Genomic DNA, 2,363 nt, shown 5'->3' with positions numbered 1-2,363 from the left:
TACTTGGTGGGCAGATGACACACTGATATTTGTTGCAACACCGCCTAGCACCCCACACATGTATGTGTGATATGTGTTGTACCAGGCAAATGGTTATCAATCTTGATCATTTTAGGAAAAATGATGATGATTACATATTAAAATCCCCCAGTAGAGATACCTGAGATGGTTGTGGTTGTGATATGTTTAGGCTAAGGCTGCTTTGCTTCTAGTGACAAGGTTTGGACCCTGAAGACAAAGAAATGATGGATGTTAGAAAAATATAAGCAGGACTATTAGGAGTTGCACTTCACAGCTATCGGGGATAACATGGTAAATACACATGCTTTACATTGCTTAATTACAGATCTGTTGGAATTTCTAAAACAGGCTCTCTGACATCTCTTGTGTCCAAAATCAAAGGATGAACTGTTGCTAGGCCACAGGAGGGAATGTGAAATGATTCAGACATGTAATGGTAAATGTTCTCCATTTGTGTATAAAATAACTCAATTCAAAAAGTAACATTTCAGGACAAGGTTTAAATGAGTTAATGATTCTGGGCTTTACAAGTATTTCTAACTATGTTCCTATGTGTCACAAATTTGAAATCAAATAGTGATCATAAATATTTAATACACAGCAGTGTGGTAGAAGATAAAAATTAAGAGCTGTACATAAGTCAGTTTATATTACAGGAATGTAGTGAACAAGTCTAGACTGATCACATTATTCAGTATGTGAGTTCAGAAGCTCTAAACCTGACTGAGTGTACAGAAAAGGGAAACTGAACATTATCAAAGTGCAAAAAGGCTTATTACCTCAGTGGAGAAGCAGGTGTCCTTGTCGGCAGCCTTGCAACATGTATCCAAAAATTGTGCAAAATCACCCATCACAGTCTTCAGCTGCTCTTCTGTAGCCTTGGGCTTGTGCTTCACCAGCTCAGCAAGAGCCCTGCAGTAGGACAAAAAGCAAGAACAGAAAGGAAACATTTACTCCAGTGCAGGAAAATAAGGGAGGAAGGAGGGCGAGGTCATACTTTAAGGTTGTTAGAATTCTTGGAGCCAAGTAACTTTGGCTTTGAGGATCAAGCATACGACTGCCAACCTTAGGAACCTTGACTGTGCATGAGGGTGGTAGGTAGGTGCCACTTTGCTAGGACTAGATCAAATAGAATAATCAGTGCAGGTCACACTGTGTTTTACATAGTTTCAGGAAATCTCCTGAAAGACCTCTGTCTTTGCAATTAATATATGGGTATTTGCTCTCTAACATTTGCCCCATTTGAAATGAATAATGGGGAAGCTATAAAGACTGACAAGCCAAGCAAGAGGAGATTGCTGGGTCTCTGTTGTTGACAACTGTAGAACAAACATTACGAGAGAAATGGAGTTGTGTAGGGGATGAGTTTTGTAACTGTCTGGGGACCACAATGACATGTCCCTAAAGGTGATGACTATACCCTGATACATTCCATGTAATTGGAACCTCTCCCTTCACCAGGGTTGAAGTTTCCTATGTATATTTCCAGCTTTTTCTTATTCTATTCTCAAAAGTCACACCCATGATATTGTCTTTGCTCTGTCGTGTCTTCTTCATAGAACATTTTAAGTTAATTATTAATATCATGAAATAAACACTTCTATGATTTACATAACCATTTTTTTCAGTCTGTATCTACCAATTAGTGTTTAGTTTCTACTATTGTGCCTCCACTACAATTTTATTCTACTGTGATTTTCACCCACAGTGATAAAGAGAAGTCAAATGAAAGATTTTGAAACAAAATTGTTTCACATAGGTGAAAAACTTTGACACATTTTCAACTCAGTGATGTCAGCATCTAAACACCTCTCTCTAAGAAACACAGCCAATACATCCAAAAAAAAGTGTTCAGTTGACAGTTCTCACTATCAACACCTATGCAATATAAAAATAGATAGATGCAATGAAAAATATTGCTCACATTTGTTTCTTAATCTGCTTCTCCTTCTCTGGAAGTGTGCAGATGTCAGAGTGGAAGGTGAATGTCTCAGCTTTAAACTCTTTGGGGACATATGTGTCATCAACCGTCAGAGCAGAGAAGCATGGTCGCCTTTCTACCGGGGATCCACTACAGCACTTGCTGACATGTTCACTCACTGGGGTCTTCTCATGCAGCAGACACAAGCGGTTCAAGATTGCAGACACCTAAAGGAGAGGCAAAGAGAGCAGGTAGGTCACAAGTATCCCACAAGCATCCACTTTCAGATGCACTAAATCTCTCATATTGAGTTAGCTACTCTGAATCAAGCCTTGAATGGCACCTTAATTTATCTATCTTTGAAACTACACATGTGAGACAATAAAAACTGTTTCTTTCTTAGGTAGATATGGGGGTTCAT

At 38.8% G+C, this 2,363-nt stretch overlaps 1 protein-coding gene across 1 annotated transcript; it reads right to left on the bottom strand.

Annotated features, from left to right (window-relative positions):
• Window positions 1-107: 107 nt before the first annotated feature.
• LOC114635549 (serum albumin-like) lies at window positions 108-2,169 on the bottom strand (the record flags this gene model as incomplete). The annotated part of the gene is made up of 3 exons (XM_028784080.1): window positions 108-228; window positions 801-933; window positions 1,946-2,169. Coding segments are annotated over 3 exons (399 nt in total), but the record flags the coding sequence as incomplete, so codon positions are not given.
• Between the last annotated feature and the right edge of the window lie 194 nt (window positions 2,170-2,363).

This window comes from Grammomys surdaster, unplaced genomic scaffold, assembly GCF_004785775.1.
Source record: "Grammomys surdaster isolate TR1022 unplaced genomic scaffold, NIH_TR_1.0 111679, whole genome shotgun sequence".
NCBI lineage: Eukaryota > Metazoa > Chordata > Mammalia > Rodentia > Muridae > Grammomys > Grammomys surdaster.
Note: the sequence above shows the minus strand (reverse complement) of the source record. Positions and strands in the feature narration are given on the sequence as shown.